Source organism: Gobio gobio, assembly GCF_949357685.1.
Source record: "Gobio gobio genome assembly, chromosome: 4".
NCBI classification, from domain to species: Eukaryota; Metazoa; Chordata; class Actinopteri; order Cypriniformes; family Gobionidae; genus Gobio; species Gobio gobio.
The window spans coordinates 25,973,061-25,994,496 of NC_137100.1; the positions used below are offsets into that span (position 1 = coordinate 25,973,061).

At 36.7% G+C, this 21,436-nt stretch overlaps 2 protein-coding genes across 3 annotated transcripts in view; one reads left to right on the forward strand and one right to left on the reverse strand.

Moving 5' to 3' along the window:
• slf1 (SMC5-SMC6 complex localization factor 1) overlaps positions 1-9,212 on the reverse strand; it is a 49,987-nt gene extending 40,775 nt beyond the window's left edge. Inside the window, exons 1-12 of one of the 2 annotated variants that reach the window (XM_079815013.1) lie at positions 8,923-9,212; positions 8,646-8,757; positions 7,775-7,853; positions 6,674-6,843; positions 6,534-6,589; positions 6,262-6,415; positions 5,177-5,350; positions 4,937-5,005; positions 4,459-4,605; positions 1,928-1,978; positions 1,635-1,801; positions 1,413-1,547 (exon numbers count right to left, since the gene is read on the reverse strand). In XM_079815013.1, coding sequence (XP_079671139.1) covers positions 1,413-1,547; positions 1,635-1,801; positions 1,928-1,978; positions 4,459-4,605; positions 4,937-5,005; positions 5,177-5,350; positions 6,262-6,415; positions 6,534-6,589; positions 6,674-6,843; positions 7,775-7,853; positions 8,646-8,757; positions 8,923-9,026 — 1,418 coding nt within the window. In that variant the 5' untranslated portion in view covers positions 9,027-9,212. The remainder of the gene's footprint in view (positions 1-1,412; positions 1,548-1,634; positions 1,802-1,927; positions 1,979-4,458; positions 4,606-4,936; positions 5,006-5,176; positions 5,351-6,261; positions 6,416-6,533; positions 6,590-6,673; positions 6,844-7,774; positions 7,854-8,645; positions 8,758-8,922) is intronic. The other variant, XM_079815014.1, reaches the window with a different exon arrangement.
• Positions 9,213-9,447: 235 nt separating this feature from the next.
• Positions 9,448-21,436, forward strand: part of kiaa0825 (KIAA0825 ortholog) — a 188,601-nt gene continuing 176,612 nt past the window's right edge. The window contains exons 1-2 of the mRNA XM_079813947.1: positions 9,448-9,966; positions 19,552-19,690. Of these exons, the coding sequence (XP_079670073.1) occupies positions 19,560-19,690 (131 nt within the window). The 5' untranslated portion in view covers positions 9,448-9,966; positions 19,552-19,559. The remainder of the gene's footprint in view (positions 9,967-19,551; positions 19,691-21,436) is intronic.

Here is a 21,436-nt window from a genome sequence, read left to right on the forward strand (position 1 = left end):
TTCTTCAAAATATCTAGCTTTGTGTGCAGCAGAAGAAATTCATACAGGCTTGAAACAAATTGAGGGTGAGTATATGATGACAGAATTTTCATTTTAAAGTGAACTATCCCTTTAAGACCCAGACACAAGTTTCACACTTGTAACATTCACATGTTAAGCATGTTTTGTTGACTTATGGTTAGGCCTACTGATGTTCTGTGATTTTTAAAAGTAGCCTCAAATAGGCCTGCATAAAGTTGGGAGTTATTTGCTGTTGCAAAGATTTATGAATGCACTTCTTAAAAAAAAAGGAAATAAAATACAATATGAAAAAATATTTACATTTTATTAGTTGTTATTGAAACTCATCATTGCCAGGAACACACAGAAGATGGCATTTACTGCCGAGGCGTGTGTGGGTTAGAGCAGGCGGACAGGATTTTGGGGAAGGGGGGGCTCGGCTGTCCTTACCTACTCTAAGGGGAGGCTCACATTCACCCAATTTGAAAACCCCTGTTCTAAGGGGTCTCCAGAAAATTTCAAAGAATAAAAAGACAAAGCAAAAATGGATAAAGTATACCGAATATTCATTTCTAAATGTTTCTCTCCTTTCTTGCCGTATACATTGCAGAATTGCATATGTTTGAATTTTGTATCTTTCTAGTGAGTTTCTCACTATAGTCCACTTTATCTCACTCACTGGGGTTGTAAGGCGGTATTCTTAACGCAGTACGTGAGCTGCTTACATACATTTATTGTGAAAGTTGCTTATACAAATAATTTGTAATTGAAAATGTTTTTTTTTTCAGGTTTATACATCCAACATTACTAGCCAATTCAAGTTGGGAAACAATATGTTGTTTTTATAATGTCACCCTTACTATTTATCTAACAGTTTAAATGTTTTTTTTTTGTACATAAAAATGTATGGATTTTAGGAAGGGGGTCCCTCATAAAGGTTCATCATATTTGGGGGTCCTTGGCATCATAAAGTTTGAAAACCCCTGATATAGTTTATGCAGTTTTAAAAAGGTAAACTATAGAATATAAAATATATCATCCTGTCCAATATTGAAGACACATAGACGTGTGGCCGTAATAAGGAAAATGTGTTAATGTACAATCTATGTATTGATATCTATAGTTAACGCAGTTACTTAACTATAGTCTTTCTACCAAAAAAAAACAAACAAAACAAATGGGGTACTACAAAAACTTGATCTTAAAACAAAAAAGGTGTACAGTAAGACATCAGCATAACTCCAAGCAGCTACAGATTGTGTTTTAGTTCTATATTCTTGTTGACATGTTTTGTCTGTGTTTATTTTGTGGAGGGGTGGAAAAATTCTGCAGTTTCTCTTCTTTGGGCTCATGTAGAATATCAAAAAGTTGTTGTTTATTGAAGCAGAGATGAACAGAGCTCAGGTGCTCACCCTGTGCTAGCAGCATGAAGCTCCAGCTGAAAGAGTCTCAAGAAGAACTCCTGCAGGTTACAATGGAGACGAAACAACTCAGTGGATGGTGGGCTTGGCAGTGAGTGACAGGTGGGTTCGCTTGCCAGACACACTCTTGAATAAATCAGATAAAATTGCATTACTGAGAGAAACTCTGTTTGCTTTATAGCAGTTCTGACAGGTACATTGACAGTTTCATACCGAACTGATGTCTCAAGAAGTGACCAGAGGCCGCCCTTACACTCTGGACACTGGAGGACCTGAAGGAAGTACTTTGTGTGTCCGGGAGAACCCCAGGTAGGATTGTTGCGCAGGATACTGTGGAGAACTGTGATAAACATGCTGAGGTACAATGGTTTTGCATCGCCCTAGAAGGGAGAGAGCAAGACAGGTCAACCCAGAACAGTGGAGGTACAAATGAGCTTAAGTAATACAATTCAATACATTTAAAAACAGTTCCATTTGTTCTGGGGAGCTCAGATGATTAAACAAACCTCAGTGGTGGTCAAAACAAATGGCTGATGGCAGATATTATTCTGATACATCTATAATAATAATTAAATGACAACAAACAGAAAAAATAGTAAACATTACTAAAATTATAGTAATATATTTTTTTAGACATATTCATTCTAAACAAAACACTAAAACTCGTAAGATATTTTTGTGTTTTTGAAAGAAGTCTAATGTACGGAGCCCCTAAAGGGACGTGGACGTGAACAAAATTTAGGGTGGGAGGAAAAAATATTTTTCCAAATCTTTTGCGTTCTCTCGCAAAACTTTTGTGTTCCCTCTCAAAGATTTTTTATAAAGAAATATAGTGCTTAGTACAATGAGTTCAGTAAAGTTGGCAATATATTCACAGATTTGAACTACCTGGATCAATAACTCGTGAGATAAACGGTGTTAAAACACAAATGACACGTCTTTCACGTAGACAATGAGCTACAACCTAATTTTCCTCAAAACGAGCCATATAATATGAGAGACAAATCTGAAGAGACCGTCTGCACTGCAGTGCAAAACCCGAAAAGCGTTACTACAAAAATAGGCAATAAGAATGTTACACATTGTTTACACACAGTTTACACATCAATGCTCGCCTACTGGTGGTCATACTACAACACTTAGTTTGATCAAATGTCTTTTTGCATAATTTTTATGATTACTTATTATGAAATAAAATCAGTACATTCACTGTTATTAGAAAGAATATTCAATAACTTCACTGTTGAAGACCATTGATGTGTAAACTGAATTTGGAGACACTACACTGTTTGACATTGAAGTTAATGACTATTTTTGTAGTAATGCTTTTCAGGTTTTGCACTTTCCAGACGATCCCTTTGGACTTGTCTCTCAGCCGCCTGATCACAGATTCAGATTATAAGGCTCATTTTGAGGATAGGTTGTAGCTCGTTGTCTACGTCAAAGGAATAGTTCACCCAAAAATGAAAATTAGTCCATGATTTACTCACCCTCAAGTCATCCTAGGTGTATATAACATTCTTCTTTCAGACGAACATAATCAGAGTTATATTAAAAAAGTCCAGGCTAATCCAAGCGTTATAATAGCAGTAATAGTTGCTCTGTTTTTGAAGTACATAAAAAATGCACCTGTCCATCAAATAACGTGCTCCACGCGGCTCCGGGGTGTTAATGAAGGCCTTCTGAAGCGAATCGATGTGTTTGTGTAAGAAAAATATCCATATTTAAAGCTTTATCAAGTAAAGTTCCAGCCGATTGCCTTCCGTGGAAAAGTGTTGAATGTTGAAAGTGAAACTCAAGATGCGTACGTGACGTCATGACGAGTGTACCTGGTCGCATTAGTCTTTCGATCGGCAGAGGACCTTTCAACACTTTTTCCATAAATTGAACACTGAAGGCGGTCGGCCGAAACTTTACTTTATAAAGTTTTAAATATGGATATTTCTCTTACACAAACGCATCGATTTGCTTCAGAAGGCCTTTATTAACACCCCGGAGCCGCGTGGAGCACGTTATTTGACGGACAGATGCATTTTTTTAAGGACTTCAAAAATAGAGCAACTATTACGGTTATTATAAAGCTTGGATTTGCCTGGACTTTTGTAATATAACTCAGATTGTATTCGTCTAAAAGAAGAATGTCATATACACCTAGGATGACTTGAGGGTGAGTAAATCATGGGCTAATTTTCACTTTTGGGTGAACTAACCCTTTAAAGAGGTGTCATTTGTATTTTAACAACGTTTAGCTCACAAGTTATTGATCCGGGAAGTTTGAATTTTGAAAGTTTGAATATTGTCAACTATACTGAACTCCTTGAACGAAGCACTGACCGTATTCTTTATACTTAAGCCCAAGTTCTAAATAAATTTAATTTGCTGATTTGATGCAGGATTCAGGATGCTTTAAAGAATAGAATTTTAAATATTATTTTTTGTAACATTATAAATTTCCTTACTGTCACTTTTGATAAATTGAGTACATCTTTGCTCAATAATAATTATTATCTTTTTTTAATGTTACTCTGACCCCAAACTTTTCAATGGCAGTTTATAAATATATAAACACATTTTGTGCAGTTGCTTGTAATATTCTATGCTTAATAATAATTATTATCTTTTTTTAATGTTACTGACCCCAAACTTTTCAATGGCAGTTTATAAATATATAAACACATTTTGTGCAGTTGCTTGTCATATTCTATACTCATTTTCATTTAGCTTGCCACTATGGCTATAAGTTTCCATGTTAAACACAGCAGTTACATCAAGCAAAGAAAAAGACAGTTGTTTTAACATCATGTCATATAAATTTTCACTTTATGTGGATAGGTCTCTAATAGCTAGTAAAACAATTGTGTTATTATAAATTATATTATTAAATGTTACATAAATTAACAGAAACCACACTTCTTACAACATCCTTAAAGAAAGAGAAAGTACTACACTTTGCTTTTTAAGAAAGATAATATCAACTAAAAGTAACAGTGCTTTATAAGGACCTCTGGGATTCCGATTTAGCTCTTATTATACATACATGCAGTGTGTGCTGCATTAGCTGTTGGAGCACCAGGACTGGGGGCTTCACTCCAGGCTGCAGGGACCCCAGGAGCTCCTCCAGAGCTTGAGGGAAGAAGGCACACTCCACCAAGCTTTGCACATTGCTAAAATCTACCACTGGAATCTGAGTATAAGAGAAACAGAGAAAGACATACAGGAAATAAGATGACTGATGATAATGTGTTCTCAGGGTCAGTGTCAAATGAGTGCGTTTGGACATTTCCGCTTGAGAAACCAGTGCAGGCGCACTGCAATGTTTCTTTAATGGGTATGCCAATCATGAGTGTACCGATCAAACAGATTTGCCTAAATCAGGTGACCTGGCTGCGATGAGCCCTCCGTTTATTACTCTTCTATGTGACACACAGGAAATTGAATGACCCAATCCTCTTGATGAGTCAAACACTTTAACAGCTTGTGTATGGCAGAAAGATGTGCTGAAAAGTTTTGAATACCTGAACAGGCAGGTTGGGTGTGTAGTAGCTGTAGAACTCTGGGACTGTCAAAAGCATCTTCTTCCGTTGCTGAAATGAGAGGTCATGTAAGGTCATACTTTATAGTAGTTACAGTGATAACCGTGACAACTTTCTCATTTGTGCCCAAAATCCATCTGTGAAAGCCATAATTATGTTTCAAAATGATTTATAAAAGTACTAGAACAAAAAGTGGATGGGGAGAATAAAAATATATTAGACCTCCATTATTACGATGTATTGTTTGAACATTTCCTCTAATTCTTCATGTGAAAAGTCATCAGTGACATCCATGGGCTCGTCAGTGACAGCAGCATCCTGGGCGGCTGTTTCATAGCTCTCTTCTCCATCGAAGGACTCTAAATTACAGGACCAGTTTAACTCGGAGCAAACACGCTGCAAAAGAAAAACAACAAATAAATCAAAGCTTAAATATTATTATAATTCTATTTATAGTTTATTTATAATTAGTCTTTTATTTTAATATATTTTAAAATGTGATTTATTTCTGTGAAGGCAAAGCTGAATTTTCAGCATCATTACTCCAGTCCTCAGTGTCACATGATCCTTCAGAAATCATTCTAATATGCTGATTTGATGCTTAAGAAACATTTCTTACTATTATCAATGTTAAAAAACAGTTGTTTTGCTTAATACTTTTGTTGACTTTTTCAGGTTTTTGGATAAAAGTTCACAAGAACAGAATTCATTTGAAATTAGAAATCTTCACTGTCAATTTTGAGCAATGTAATGCATCCTTGCTGAAGAAAAGCAAGGATTTTTTTTTTCTAAAACATGAATGTGAATGCTAATGAATAGCCTATAAGACAAAATTTTTATATTTATTATTAAATATATTTAATATTTTAAGTTAGTTTAGCCAAAAAATATCATCATTTGCTCCCCATGTTTTTCCAACTGTATCATTTTTTATTTAGTGGAGCACAAGGAGATGTTTTGCAGAATGTTGACGGGATGCTGCTCTTTTCAATACAACATACAAGTGACATAGCAGTGACCAGGTGAAAAAAACAGCAACAAAAAAGACTAAAACATGACTTGACTGCAATATTCCAAAGCATTGTTTAGTACCATTTAGTACCATAACATGCAGATGCAGATGAGTTACATGAAATTTTTTTATGGGGCCTTATTGTCCTTTTTTGGAGCTTGACAACACCTAGTCACTATATGATTCTGTTGTATTCCATGAAATACCACAACACAAAAGGTTTGGGATGACATGATGGTGAGTTAACAATGAAAAATGTGTCACTTCCCCTTAAAAAAAAAGCAAGTTACTTTACCCCAAAAAGATGTTTGGCTACATAGCTGATTTTATAGCGAGGGATTCCACACTTCTCGGTTCTGTCATTGGATGTGTTTTTGTATAACACGTGAGTTACAGCATTTGAATGTGGCCAGTCTGTGTAGACAACAGCTCTGCCAGCTTTTAATATCCTGCAAACAAAAAGAGGTTTGCAAAATTTCCATTAGCAATTTCAACATGAGCCTCCAGCAAAATATCATTTTTGAAGGCCCAAAGCATGTTGTCACTGTGCATATCCTGAGTCCTGACCTGCCAAACATACTCCTCCTCGTTGGATCATCAATGTCAATGAGCACTACCCAGTCCTACAGGTGGAAAAGGGAAATGTCAAACCTGCTTCATTTCTTTTAGCTGTTTTCTAAGTGAGTTAACAATATAGTGATGCTCACCTGAAAGGCTCCAGACACTGTGCCGTTAGCCACCCTCTCTCTCCATGTTTTCAGTGGATTGGGTATCTCAGGGGTCTGAGCAGTTAAGTTGAACTCGTATGTAGCCTCTCGTAGCCACGCCATTTGATTCGCACTGTCCAGAACAAATTCTGGGGTGACTATCCACTTCCCTGAAACAAATAGAAAGCCGAATCATCGTTTGAGTAAAGGTTTGGGAACATTACTATTTTTTGTGTTTTTGAAATAAGTCTCTTATCCTCACTTATGCATCAATACAGTAAAAACGCTACTCATTATATAAATTATTATTATTATATAATTTCAAATAATTGTTTTCTATGTTATAAAATGTAAAAAAGCTATTTATTCCTGTGATGACAGCTTACTCCAGTCTTCAGAAATCATTCAAATATGCTGATTTGCTGGTCAAGAAACATTTATTATTATTATCAATGTTGAAAACAGTTTTTGCTGCTTAACATTTTTGTGGAAACAATGATATCATTTGTGGTAAGATAAAAAAATAAAAAAAACAAGAAGAGAGAAATGTATACTTTTCTTCATCAAGAATGCATTAATATCAAAAGTGACAGTGAAGACATGTTACAAAATATTTATATTTAATACATTTAAGAAATGCAAATAAATGCTATTCATTGAACTTTCTATTAATCAAAAAATCCTGAATCCCCCCCCCCCCCCCCCGCTATTTCCACAAAAATTAAGCAGCACAACCGTTTTCAACATTGATAATAAAAATACAAAATGTCACCTGATCAGCAAATCAGAATGATTTCTGAAGGATCATGTGACACTGAAGACTGGAGTAATGATGCTGAAAATTCAGCTTTGCCATCAAAGGAATAAATTACATTTAAAAATATATTCAAATTGAAAATAGTTCTTTATATTTGTAATAATATTTCACAATATTATTAATTAATATTAATATTACAATAATATTACTGTTTTTTTTACTGCATTTTTGATCAAATAAATGCAGTCTTGGTGAGCGCAGGAAAAAACACATAAAAAATGTAATAAGACCATTCCTGTCAACAAATTAATTATTTAATCCATTAAAGCACATGACGTACAGACCTCCAGCACAGGCTGCGATAAACTTTTCACTTGCTAAAGCTTTTTGGACGATGAGGTGAGTTGTTGCCTCCTTATATTCCTGGAAGAGAAACATGTGGCATTGAAATATTGTGAACTGTAAATAAAATATCTTTCTTATCTGACGTATAAAGTCACTTTACTAATCTGGTCTACAACCTTACCATGAGATAGCTTAGTAAAAGGTCAAGAACTTAGAGGTTGAGTTTATTCTCATGAGGGGTTCAATTAGTAGAGAGAACAATCTGTGACTATATTAAGATGGTATTGAGGGCAAGGACAAAATTACACAGTCCGAAATACACTGTAGCATCAGGAAGAAATTAGAGTCATTTTTCACGGCTAATCACCAACACTTTATCATTTTCTGCACGCACCATAAGACACGTTTGAGGAGAAGGTGGGCTAGTGTGAAATTTACAACGGCTTTATAATATAGTAGTGCACTTTTGAGTGGTTATGCCTCACTTAAACTTGTTATTGAATTACTGTTTAAAAATATATCAAACCTAGTAGATTCTGCAAACAAATGCCTCTCTTACAACTAGCTTCACCAAGTGTTTTTTTTTTACCAATTACTTATAGGTAACTGGTATATTATTATTTAAAATACTTAAAACATAAACTTGATGAATATTTTGCTTGATATGTGTGCTTGTGTGTACTTTCTTTCAAAACATATTACACTTGGTTTGATATTTTCTATATAATGCAATCAGTCAAACACTAAACCGTCCAAATATTTCAGGGCCGATGTACAATACAATATGTCAAGCAGATGTCTTCATTCATAAGGCTGTTACAATTCATGGTAAAGGACAAGAAATTATGTGATATTGGTGTAGATACTTACAGAGCCCCCAATATATCTGCCTCCCAGCAGTTTGATGCCCTGGAGTAACTGTCTTTTCTTGGAATGATTCTTGATACCAGACATTTGAAATATATATTTATCGTTTACCATCCTAGTGAAAAACAGATAATATCCATCGTAAATGAGTTATCCAGATTCCAGACAGCTTTCAAATAACATTACATTTATAGGAATTGACTGCTAACAAACACTACTGAAAGGAAAATTCGCAACTGTTTCACAAATATAAGAGGCGTACAATGTTTCTACATCTTACCTGAAACAGAAATCAGTACAATAATTCTGATATGACGAATTATACAGTCTGATATCGCTTCTTACCACAGCAGCGCGCCAAATATCATCACTGTCCATTAACATTATAGCGAACGACACCTTCGGTACTGTATATAACGTTATAACACACACAAAATATGAGCATTATGACACTAATTGTAAAACTAGATCGATGAGATATTTTCCCGTTTCGTTGTTTCTTTCATTTTGCTTAGTTTAGTTGCACTTCAAAACTAGCGTGCAGTGTAAAGCCTGGCCATGTTTTATTATGAGGGGTGGTCACTATGCTCAAATTCACTTAAATATTATTTTCTACACTTTGAGGCGCATATAGTTATACAAATATCTGTGGAATTTATATAAAATAAGAATTAGGTCAATTTTGAAGTGAAAACATAGTATACGAATGAAATTATAACATTAACAAATAAGCGCTCCCCTCTTTTGTTCGTGGTTTAGTCCGCTCTGTAACACGGAAATTCTGATATGCTTCCGGTTGGTTGTCAGAGACGCTTTGCGTTTGAGAAACATAACAGCAGCACGTCATCACACGTGTATATAAACAAACGGATGAGACGGCTGAACAGTTATATATTCATCCCCGTAAGCGAGCTTGACAGCATGTTATTTAACCATCTGAAAGCCTTTTAATCTTACCCGACACTTTTTGTCTGCTATCTGATGTTGTGAATCGATATAAATGACTGGATATGAAAGACACTCTTTCTCACGATCCCATTAACACACTTGCGGTTTCCCTCCATTAGTGCTGTCTGCTGAGAATGGAAGAAAAGACCATGAGACTGTCCATTTGCTATATTTACTCGACACTATTAGACCCATGCTTTTAGATTTGATTGCTATAGCAAACACTTCTCAGATCATTTAGATCATTTAACTGCAATGAAAAGTAACAGTTAAAGATTTGGGAAGAAATGCATCTGACAAGTCTGCTCGGATTTTAGTCCTTCATTGCTGTTGGATTTAATGTGATGGAGAGCCTCTGAAATCACAGCGTGGAAAGGTAACTGTGTACTTTGCCTTAACCTCAGTATTCTGGTATGTACATGTGTGTGTGTGTGTGTGTGTGTGTGTGTGTGTGTGTGTGTGTGTGTGTGTGTGTGTGTGTGTGTGTGTGTGTGTGTGATAGTGGAGTGGAACATAAGTGGTGATGAAGTACAAAAGGTAATTGCTTTGACAAAACCACTGTTATGCCCTTGAGCAACAGGGGCCTGTACCATGATGGCAGTTTAACAAACTCAGGGTTACAGGATTAGTTTCGAGTTGACAAAACCAAAACAATCTATTCAGGCTTTGTTGGTCCCATGATGCTGATCATCAACTTTCTCTGTCAACTCAGGCTTTGATCCTGAGTTTAGGAGTTTAGCTGTGACATCAGTAGTGAACAGCCAATCACATGCTGTGGATCAGTAAAACTGAGATTCACTTCTCATGAGAGAAGCAGTGTGATTCACTTCACTCTTCTGCAGAATATACATGATTGAAAAATATTAAGAATTGATACAAATTTACACGGAAGAAAAGAGCTGTCGAGGACAACTTTAAAAAAATCTTATACGTCAATGCAAGTAAAAGTTATGAAGTTAATTTAGTTGATATATAGAGAGAATTGAACATTTATGCTCACATGTAATTTTTTATAGATTTAGTTACTGAATTTAAAGCTTATTTGTATGTATATAATATATTTGTATTATATTATTTTAATATTAAAAAAATGCATATTAATGATTGATTTACTAAAATTATACATGTGTATTGTGTAATTGATTAAGGGTATAATAATTACATAAATAATTTTTAAATAATTCAAAATTATTATTATTATAAATAAGCATTGTTAAAAGCCAGAGGCTTAAGTCTTTAATAGCCATTTGCTATGTAGTGACCTTTAATTTGGAGAAGAAAAAGGGGGAGTGACTTTATTGCATCAGAGGTGTCACTTTGCTCACAGCTGATTGGTCCAATTTCAGTTTGAGATCTCTTATCCAGAACATAACCTGCCCTGGAGCAGGTTAGCCGTGGAGCGTAAGTTACTATGGAGATGAACACAGCTAAAAGCCAAACCACTTTAATGGTACCTAAAACCCAGGATTGGCACAAACTAATCTTAAACATATCTGGCTAGCCAGCTAAACCGGCTTCATGGTATAGGCCCCAGGTGTGCTCTCAAAAAGCTGTGTGCAAGGTCAAAGCAATATTATATAAGTAAGAAACAATACCGCATTCAGTAGTGATTTTTAAACCATACTAAATAATTATTCACTCTTATATGTGCAAAAGGGGGCATTTCCCTATATAGCTATACTTGTCATTACGTGTCAACTCAACCACAGGTCCCAGGCTCAATTTGTTTATTTTGTTAATTTTTTTTATTTTTATGTAGAAAGATAAACATGAATAGTGATGAAAGCCAAAATATTAAATGTCACAGATGTATATTTACTGAGTATTCCACTATTTTGTAGAGGGGGGTCAAAATGACAATTTTCACTTGAGATTTGGAGCCAATTTACAGGGGTGTGAAAATTACTTTAAAAAGATGGCAGCATATTAGTAAAATTTGTTGACTTTAGCAATCTTTGTTGCATTATATGCCATCAGTGACAGTTCACAAAAAAAAGAAAGAAAGAAAAGTATTTCTTGTGTTTTTTTTCCCTCAAGTTTGCATGCACTCAAGAAGTATTAAAGATAATACTTATATATAATAAAGATAAAGATCTTAATATTCTTTTAGATTTTGGTTCTCTAGAAACTTTGCTTTTGGTATTTTCACTTTAAAGGCCCTTGATGGTTAAATCCCAGTGATATGGACATGTTAATGTGGCTCAATGAGTAAATTGTTACTTTATATACAGCTGAGCTGATATTCTTTTCTTTTAAAGATGAATTTCTGAAGAACAAATAATGTTGAAACTAGAAAAGTACATCATGTTTTTCCTATCAGCTCAATTGCATAGAACATACCTCTCTGACTTCCATAAATATATATTTTTTCTAAAGTTGGCATGCCTGTAACTGTAAGTATTCAAGATTAACCTTCTTATATACAGTGGGGCAAAAAAAAATATTTAGTCAGCCACCAATTATGCAAGTTCTCCCACTTAAAAAGATGAGTGAGGCCTGTAATTTTCATCATAGGTACACTTCAACTATGAGAGACAGAATGAGAGAAAAAATCCAGAAAATCACATTGTCTAATTTTTAAAGAATTTATTTGCAAATTATGGTGGAAAATTAGTGTTTGGTCACCTACAAAAAAAGCAAGATTTATGGCTCTCACAGACCTGTAAGTTCTTCTTTAAGAGGCTCCTCTGTCCTCCACTCGTTACCTGTATTAATGGCACCTGTTTGAACTCATTATCAGTATAAAAGACACCTGTCCACAACCTCAAACAGTCAGACTCCAAACTCCACTATGGCCAAGACCAAAGAGCTGTCAAAGGACACCAGAAACAAAATTGTACACCAGGCTGGGAAGACTGAATCTGCAATAGGCAAGCAGATTGGTGTGAAGAAATCAACTGTGGGAGCAATTATTATAAAATGGAAGACATACAAGACCACTGATAATCTCCCTCAATCTGAGGCTCCACGCAAGATCTCACCCCTTGGGGTCAAAATGATCACAAGAACGGTGAGCAAAAATCCCAGAACCATACGAGGGGGACCTAGTGAATGACCTGCAGAGAGCTGGGACCAAAGTAACAAAGGATACCATCAGTAACACACTATGCCACCAGGGACTCAAATCCTGCTGTGCCAGACGTGTCCCCCTGATTAAGCCAGTACATGTCCGGGCCCGTCTGAAGTTTGCTAGAGAGCATTTGGATGATCCAGAAGAGGATTGGGAGAATGTCATATGGTCAGATGAAACCAAAATAGAACTTTTTGGTAAACACTCAACTTGTCCTGTTTGGAGGAGAAAGAACGCTGCGTTGCATCCAAAGAACACCATATATACTGTGAAGCATGGGGGTGGAAACATCATGCTTTGGGGCTGTTTTTCTTCAAAGGGACCAGGACGACTGATCCGTGTAAAGGAACAAATTAATGGGGCCAAGTATCGTGAGATTTTGAGTAAAAACTTCCTTCCATCAGCAAGGGCATTGAAGATGAAACATGGCTGGGTCTTTCAGCATGACAATGATCCCAAACACACCGCCCGGGCAACGAATCTTTGGAGGAAGTTAAAAAATCTGTGTTGCCCAGCGACAGCCCCAGAACATCACTAGGAATGGGCCAAACTACCAGCAACAGTGTGTAAAAACCTTGTGGAGACTTACAGAAAACATTTGACCTCTGTCATTGCCAACAAAGGGTATAACAAAGTATTGAGATTAACTTTTGTTATTGACCAAATACTTATTTTCCACCATAATTTGCAAATAAATTCTTTAAAAATCAGACAATGTGATTTTCTGGATTTTTTTTTTCTCATTCTGTCTCTCATAGCTGAAGGCGTCTCTCATCTCTCATCAAATACTTTTTTGCCCCACTGTATCTTATTATACTTCTAGATTTTCATTATTAATAAACTTTTCTTTTCGAACCTTCAATTTTAAGGCTCTATATAGTTCAGTCCCATAGATATTGGGACCCCAATGTGACTGTATGTCCAAATTGTTGAATTTTACCAATTTTCAATGGTCGAAAACAAAATGTAGGTTGGGTAAACACACTGATCTATATAAATGTCATTTATATAGATCAGTGGTTAAACAGCTAGCTATTGTGTTTAAAGAAGAATGTCTGAAGAACAAATAACACTGAGACTAGAAATGTATCTTGTTTCCATCTATCAAAACAATTGAATACAACACACCTCTCAAAAAAGAATTCTGAAGTTTACATGTCTTTAATTCAAGAAGTGTTAAAGCTATATTAATGCCATTATATATTCTTGTTCTTATGAAACTTTTCTTTTGAAATAATTTTTAAGACCCTATATGGTTCGATCTCATAGATATAGGGATGTCAATGTGGTAACGTGTAATTAAGATACTGCGTATTTGAACTCTTGGTAGCTTCAGAAGCTGTTAAAATGAACAAAATCCCATCTTCCAAATATCCCTAAAACTGATTCAAATATAGATTCTTATAAATACATGTTTGAGAGCAAGTTAATGTGCCTCAACTTTACTATTTTCTGTGTATTTATGGTATCCAGAGAGTTATGTTTTATGCAATTCTTTTCACAGAGAGAAGCAAGATACATTTCTAGTTTAAACACTATTTATTCTTCAGACATTCCTCTTTAAATGAAATAAGTATCAGCCACATTTGGTTTTCGGTCACTGAATGTGTACAATTTAACAATTTGCTCATGAAGCCACATTAACATGTCTCTGGGATTGAACCATCGAGGGCCTTTAAAATGAAAATACCAAAATCACAGTTGTCTCCGGTTAAAGTTAGTAAGCGATCCGGTGTATTATAGTCACTACAGAGGCATGTGCTGGTGGTGATCCTCAGCTCTCCATCAAGGTTGCTGTTCACAAAATTGATCCACCTCTTCTTGATCATCGTTTTTGTTTTGTAAGCTGTTTTGTAAGTTGTAGGCTATAGTAACTAACAGTACTGACAGTAACTCACGATCGAACTGATGCAAATGTTGTCTAGTTATGATCGTGTTAGGGGAGGAGCCAGGCTCGTGGCTCCAGTGCGTCATCGAGCCACCATTTTAGCCCCGCCCAGAAAATCCTGAACACAGCAACGGTGAAAAACTGTTTAACGGTCTAACTTCTGAATTCAGTACTACATAGTTCACAGTCTTTGTAACATGTTTCAGCAATACATTTCCAACATTTATAATGTGTTTAGAAACAAATCTCAGAATTGCCTGTACAGGGACTTTAAGAACCAGAATATAAAAGGATATTAAAATATCTTTAATACTTTTTTGACTGACGTTTGCATGCCTGTAACTCAAGAAGTGCTTTCCCCCCATTTTTGAACGGTCACTGTTGGCATATAATGCAACAAAGATGGCTAAAGTAAACAGATTTTACTACCAATCTCTGTGTAAAAATAAAATAATGATGCTGCCATCTTTCTAAAGTGATAGTGATATTTAGACCCTTGAAAATTGCCATTTTGACCCCCCTCTACAAAATAGTGTATTTTCCAAAATTTGGTTGATTTGACACGGAATGACCCAACACTGAAATAAAATAATGGGGCATTATTCTTTTATTTTTACACAGAGATTGGTAGGTCTATTAGTTAAATCTGTTTACTTTAGCAATCTTTGTTGCATCCTATGCCAATGGGGACAGTTAAAAAAATGTGATTCGCATCCTTATCTCCTCCCCACAGAGGTAAACCAAAAGATAATAACGGTTTTAAGAGTTATTTTTTTAGAGATATTTTTGTTACTATGGAGGGTGTGCCCCTTTCCCAGGGTCTTTCATGCAAATTACCTTCTGTCCCCATGAAAGGTGTAAATTACCCATGTCCTCGATCTTGATTAATGCAAATTCCTATTGTAAGTTCATGCCTCCATTTGGGGAATGTTTTGTCTTGGTCTGAGTATTTAAAGAAATTGTGCAATTTGTAGTCAGATCAGCCCGTAATGCTGTGTGTCTTTCAGACAGTTGGCATTATGTATTTTCCTGATGTCAGGTATGCATCTTTTACCCTTTTTATTTCAGAGCATTTGATGTTTTGTGTAGGCCTATTGATTATCTTTGAATTGATTATGTAATTGGCATGATACATTTACCTGATTAATAATAAATTGTTACATTTGAGTTTATTCTGATTTACTCTTAAATTGTTAAGTTACCGCAAATCTGAGTCCAGGGTTAAGTACATACTAGATCTCAGGTTAGATGGAACATTGGGGCACATCAGGTGGGTTTCTAGATTTGTGACTAACTGCTCGATTTTAATTAAGTTATCATGCAGTCACATTAATATAGGGGGCTAGATAAAAATGCTGAATAATAGCAAGCATTGGGGCAGCATTATTTTAAAGTACTAAACATAATTTTTGATTATTGTTTGAGCTTTAACTACATAAGTTGTTATATAGGCGACTGTAGAGGGCTAAACAGAACTGCTGTTTAAATAATGGCAAGAATGGGCGGCCTTTTAAATAGCATTAGCCATAACCTCTGACTAATGATTGGACTGGTGAGTTTTTGACCGTGGGTATGAACGGCTGTGGGCCGACATTGGTAACCAAATGAACGAGTATAATAAGAGTAAAGAGTTCAATAGAATAATCAAATGTGCTGTTAAACTATTATACAAATGATCAATAATCAATTGGCATTCTAACCAATTCATTCTAAATTTGAGGTTGTGATAAAATGGAGTCAAAAGGAAACCTTCACCCACTCTATTGGAAATTGTTGACTGAATGTGAATTATGAATAGGCAATCTATATGAAATGTGTCCATGTCAGCCTGCTTAAAACAACCTCATTTCTAGTTCTTTAAAATGAAGTGTTGTTGAATGACATTGAGGATAAATTAGTGAAAACCGGTGATTAGAAATGCATTGGTTACCATGGTAAACTTTATCTATTGAATCAAGACATTATTTATATACATAAAATGCATTACATTTCCTTGGATTTGTTTTCATATTTTAATGAATGTAAAACTACAGCTCTCAGATGAAATGCAGCAGAAACTTAACGTCAAATGCTAGCCAGAATTATGTGGAATATTGTGAAAATATTGTTATAACCATTCCAGGCCCATTCCATTCAGAAGTAGTCATCTGGCAAAAAACAACAACATGCACATAGTCAATAAACACAACCCTCACACAGCCTGGATTTATTTCCCCGGAACTTTTTTCTTTCTTTCGTCCAATACTTTTCTTTCTTTTTTTTCCACCTGCATTGTATGAACTATGAATATTGCACTATTTCGCCTGTCTCTACCATGCAGCCAACAAACATAACCTTCTCACCCTTTGAGAGGAAGACAATGTACTACTTTAATATATAAAACATCCCGAAAGCTTTATTTAAGAGTTTTGGGAGCTAGAACATGATAAGAAAAAACCTTTTGTAGGCAGTTTTAAGCAGAGGCACTGGATGCTAAATATTTCACACCACTACCTCCAGTTTGAGTGGGGAGCAGTTTGTAAGGGTAGACATATGCGGAGAAACACTAGTGTGTCTTTAAGTGTCGAGAGAATACATCTGCCCCAGCTCTCTCTCTCTCACACACACACACACACTTATGCACAGCACCAGCTCTCTTCCTTGTGTGGCAGCTTTCAGAACTACTCTGGGACTCCACAACATTTGAGTTCAAAATAGATAACAAGACAAAGGAAATGGAGGGTGCATCTGCCTAATTGGGCCCTATGTGGTGACAGCATGAACCTGACACTTTTCCCACAACTCTCATGTGGATGAGACACGGGCGATGATGCGCATCCCTTTGTAACATCGGCTACACACATACGCGTGCGCGCACAGACATTGACGCAGACGGTCCCAGTGTAATTACACTGTTCAGTTCCTAATCCTGTGTCTTAAAAACCTACACAAGTCACTTTCTCTCTCTTCACTCTTTCCCCTTAGACAGTAGTCGAGGCTTGAATAGAGTTTAGAAAATAATAACACGCAAGCTTAACTGCGGAGTCTGTCAAGTGAGGGAAATAATATTTGTCCAGCTGGACAGCCTTTCCCATTGTGCGGGCTAAATTAATGTTGAGATTTCTGTCTGCGAGAGGAGAAAGGGCTGTCGTGTCTGAGAGGAAGTGCGAGCTGTTTGGTGTTTGACAGGGATTATTAAAATCAGCCCAGATGAAGGGGAGAGGGGCGCCAGCAAAGCCAAATTGACACTGACACTCTCCATTACACTCCACTTGACTTGCGATGACGACGTTGATACAGTCTTTCTCTCGCTGGCGCATGCTGGATCTGTGCGGAGCAAGACTTGAACATTGAGGGCTTTATAGCAATCTGAGGCCAGATGGATTGTTTATTTAAAGCGAGGGCAAGAAGATGTGTCAGTCTATATCCCGACGGCGTCTGGTAATACTGCGAGGCTGCTCTTTCCGATATGCATGTATTACCATCGAGCTGTACTGTAAATTGAATGGCACTCCAGCTTGACGCAGAGAGGGGAGGTGGATAGATGAAAAGCAATGGATTGAGGCTAGAAATATTTATGGCAGATGATAACTAGCGCCTTGTTCCAGCTGCGCTTTGACGCGCAGCCACTGATAAGGATCTTGTTGGAGGTGAAATCAAATCATTTCGTGTAAGGGGCCGTCATGTGTGTTCGAGGACGTTTCATCAAACATAAAGGCTTCTCTTTTCAAGCTTACATTTGATCCCATTCAGACAAATGCAATACACAAGCAGACATCCATTATTTTTCCCCCACTTCTTTTCTTTTTACTGGCTACGGCTGTTCATGATGTAGTTTATGTTGCCCACAATAGGTGTGAAATGTAGCTGTATAGATTATTTTACCCAGTACAATCATGTGCTGCAGAAAGAGTGTTCTTTCTATTTCGATTACCTTACCAGATTAAAATAAAATAAAACAACCTCAACTCTCCTTACAAAAAAAAGAAGTAGCCCCTGATCCTTTTGGGGTGGGTTTATGAATAATGGTTGACACTTTCCTTATTTTGTTATTCGGATGTATTGTGTTATAAAACATTGATTATATGAAACAGGTCGGGATTAATAAATATATTATTACCTGGCATGTGCACGCAGGAAAGGGGGAAAAGCATTTGGGCGTCACTGGAGTTGGGAAGGTCCTGTGAAAGACAGAAACATGGGACAGAATGTGTGAGAGGCTTCTCACTGCAGAGCAAATGGGTGGAGCTTGACATCCATCTCCACCCTCTCTGGACCTTATCAGTGGAGCTAGAAGGTCCAATCACACCCTAAACCTCTAATCTCTAAACCTTAGGTTAAGCTCCACCTCTTTGATCCACAGAGGTGGAGCTGGACTAGGTCAAGTCCATACCACTTGGAAATGTGTCAGACTTGTGTATGCTATAGGGCCCAAGCATTAGCAAACCAAAACCACTACTATATTCTAGAAATAATACGTACAATTGCAAACTGTGACTTTCTATATGTACATGCAATTTTACGATGAGCCCTAAAGGGCTGTTCACACCAAGGATGATAACTATAAGCATAACGTTTGAATAATCATTATATTCTATGATAGTAAGGAAGTCCACACCTCAGCTATAATGATACAGAGGAAGAATATCGTTGGAAATACTTTTTGAACTTTTTTTCCCCAGCCAATGAACAATAAACAATCAGAATTTGAAATCAGAATCTACCTGACTTTGATCATTTATATCAGCACGGTCTTTTAAATAGAACGTTATCATCCCTTTGTGTGGACACTATATAGTTATCGTTCTAGTTATCTTTATACTTATTCCTGGTGTAAACAGACCTCAAGTTTCTTGTGTATAATAAGTACCATATAATTCCTTAACCAGAGCATCTGATCAACATATATATACATATACACATGTGATAGTCTGAATGTGTATAAATATAAGGGCTCATGTTTGTTTTTATAGTAGGAAGGAAAGTTCTACATTTTTACCAGTATTTTATTTATATTTTTGTAGGGAAAAAAATGGACTGGCAAGGTGACTTCCTGCATGACCATGCATTTGTGGAGCTGCAGGTGGAAGGAATCCCTGTTGAGGTGGACATTCAGAACCTGATCAGAGACACAGAGGAGAAACTCAGACTCAATGCCTCCAGGTCAGTGGACTAGAGGACTCACATTTCTACACATTGTTGTCCTTAGAGGTGAGGTGTTACGTTAAAATGCATTCTCCCACTTTAATGTGCAGAGATAGCTACAAACAGGGCTTAATAATAAAAATACATTTTAGATTAATGGATCAGTGTGGCTGAAAAGACTTCATATTATATATTGGTAAGTTGATCAGAACAGGCCAGGGACCTCCTGTGCTGAAAGATTTTCTAAGCGCAAACACACAGTGGACATACTTATGTGAATGTTTTTACCGGATCACTGTGGCACATTTGCAAAAAAAGCATCAAAGATGTTTAGTATCATGTTCATGTTTATGTTTAGGTCTCTGTGTTTGTATTCTACCATTGCATTCACACAAGAAACAATAACAGTTTAACATATTTTATAGAATAAAATCAATTTCAATGCGCTTTCCTGAAATGCAGAAAAAGAAAGATATGATTATTGATTATGCAATTCTCTGGTATATAGGGATTACAGCCCTTCATCATACACATAAACACACATCTTGTAGGTTTCAATGGACTAACCCATTCAGAACAATACAGTCTCATTTAGTATTGATCCTTAATGTGCTTCAGTCTTAAAGGTGCTGGTTCTATAGAAGATTATTGACCACCCTGATATTGAACGTATACATTTACAGATATATGTTTACATTACAGACCAACATGTTTGTACTACTTCATGAATTGCCTATATCAGTACTGTTTGAAAAGCTTTTTTGTCATGTAGGAGATGCAGGCTGGTAGCAGTTGTTTGGTGCTTGAGTGATCATTGTATGGTGCTTCATTTGCAGAGCTGTTCTTTCCACAGATGCTTCCTCCAGTGACGGTAATCCTAACATTGAGACCACATGATTAATTGAGGGTTGATGAATAGCATGCCACTTCATCTGAAATCAATGAACTTAAACACATTCTGAATGCAAGCAGGAGCTAGATATCCTTTTTTCCAATTTGATGGAAGGTTGTGGCATTATCAGATATTGAGGTTTTGTTGTTGATGAAGGACATGTTGACGAGTGCCCCTGAACTTGTTTCTCTCGCTCTGTTTTAATTCGTAATCTCTTTGCACCGATGCACTGTAGAATCTCACCTGCATTGGTAGTTTTGGAGGACACGCTTCTCACGACTAGATCTCTGTTTTTTCCTTCTCCACCACCTTCTCCACCTCATCCTCTCTCCCTGATGGCACCTCTTTCCATTGTGCCGCCCGCTCTGAAAAATCTATCTCTGCCATGCTTTTATCCTTTATGTTGCTCTGAGGACACGCGCAGGCCAGAAGGGTCTACGCTAAATGTGTTGTGCGTGAACAAAGGCGGTCTTACTCCCCCCTGCCATTAGACACACGTTCTCATTCCTGTCTGTCCAGCCTCTCTCCTCTCCAAATGGGAAAGTAATAATTGAAGATTCCACATCTTGAAACGAAAACCCTTGTGTGGGTAATTCAAGGATTATTACTGAAGGCCAAGACAGTTTTTCTGCCTCTCTAAGCATTAAAGGGTTATTTTGTGTTCTTGGAGAAAGATGGAAGATGGGGAACCATTATAAGAACAAAGAACCTGGATAATAGGGAATTGCGCTGAGAAGAGAGAGATAGAGAGGGAGGGTGGGCAGTCAGGCAGGCAGGCAGGCGGGGTGAAGATCTGGTGGTCAGTTGGAGCTGAGTCAATGCGGATGGAGACGGGCGAAGACTTCGCCCTTCTCCGTGACCTCCACTAGGGT